At 43.6% G+C, this 1,263-nt stretch overlaps 1 protein-coding gene across 1 annotated transcript; it reads left to right on the plus strand.

Annotated features, from left to right (window-relative positions):
• Window positions 1–373: 373 nt before the first annotated feature.
• Window positions 374–903, plus strand: LOC105460827 (the record flags this gene model as incomplete). The annotated part of the gene is made up of 1 exon (XM_011707318.1): window positions 374–903. A coding segment is annotated over one exon (530 nt), but the record flags the coding sequence as incomplete, so codon positions are not given.
• Window positions 904–1,263: the final 360 nt, after the last annotated feature.

Below are 1,263 nucleotides of genomic sequence, written 5' to 3' on the forward strand. Positions count from 1 at the left end.
GGTTTTCGCACCACTAGAGTCAATGTCGCAGTCACTGGTGTCAATCAGACGCACACTAAGATTTCGGAAATTACTAATGCGACTATCGGATCGTTACACAATGATTATAAAGAAGAACTCAAGTTCATGGTGATACCAAAGATCACAGCCAGCTTGCCAAACGAATCGCTAAATATAAAAAACGCGAATATCCCATCGACGTACCGCTTGCAGACCCCAAGTTTTACGAACCCAAGAAGATTGACTTATTGATCACCTAGTGTCGACCTTTTCTGGGACTTAATATATTACGAGTCTACAAGACATCCGCATTTATTCAAAATAAAACTAAAATACGTGGTAACAGGTAAACTTCCATAACGAGGCTTTTCAGAAGCAGCATTCTCATGCAATTTAGCAACCAGTACCAATGAGATATCGCAATTACTAGAACAATTTTGGAAAACCGAAGAGCTTGCCATCCAGGCTCAATTGTCACTGGAAGAGAACATGTGTGAATCGCATTTCAAGGATACGACTAAACGAGACAAGGTCGGTAGATTCATCGTGTCTATACCATTCCAAACAACGGCGGGAAGCTTAGGCGAGTCAAGAGAGATGGCCGAGCGACGCTTGAAATCGCTGGAGAGGAGGTTGCAAGCAGACAAGAAGATGCGCGACGAATACGTAGCGTTTCTGCGAAAGTATCGAGATTTAGGGCACATGACGAAAATTATTGATAACGGTCTTACATCCCAAGCGTACTATCTACCCCATCATGGGGTATGGAAGGAGAACAGCCTCACGACTAAGTTGCGCGTTGTTTTCGACGCCTCTGCTCCGACTTCAACAGGAGTATCGATTAACGATTTACAAATGATCGGACCCACCATCCAACGGGATCTTATGTCCATCCTCCTGTAGGATCCTTTCAGGATACACCCTTACATTATAGGAGCCGACATCGCAATGATGTATCGACAAGTAATGATAGAACAATCACAACGATCCTTTCAGCGTATATTATGAAGAAAAGCTCATCGGATCCCACAGACACCTACTCATTAAATACCGTTACGTACAGGATGGCTTGAAGCTCGTTTCTGGCAATCAGATGCATATTCAGTCTAGCCGAGGAAAATCAGGCATCATATCCCAAGGCAGCCGACATCATACGCAGATGTATGTACGTTGACGATCTATTATTTGGAGCGTCGTCTAAAGAAGAGGCGATTCAGCTAGCAGGCAAAATATCAGCTATACTGTCATCGGGATGTTTTACAT

The sequence above is a fragment of the Wasmannia auropunctata genome, unplaced genomic scaffold, assembly GCF_000956235.1.
Source record: "Wasmannia auropunctata unplaced genomic scaffold, wasmannia.A_1.0 LD314926.1, whole genome shotgun sequence".
NCBI lineage: Eukaryota > Metazoa > Arthropoda > Insecta > Hymenoptera > Formicidae > Wasmannia > Wasmannia auropunctata.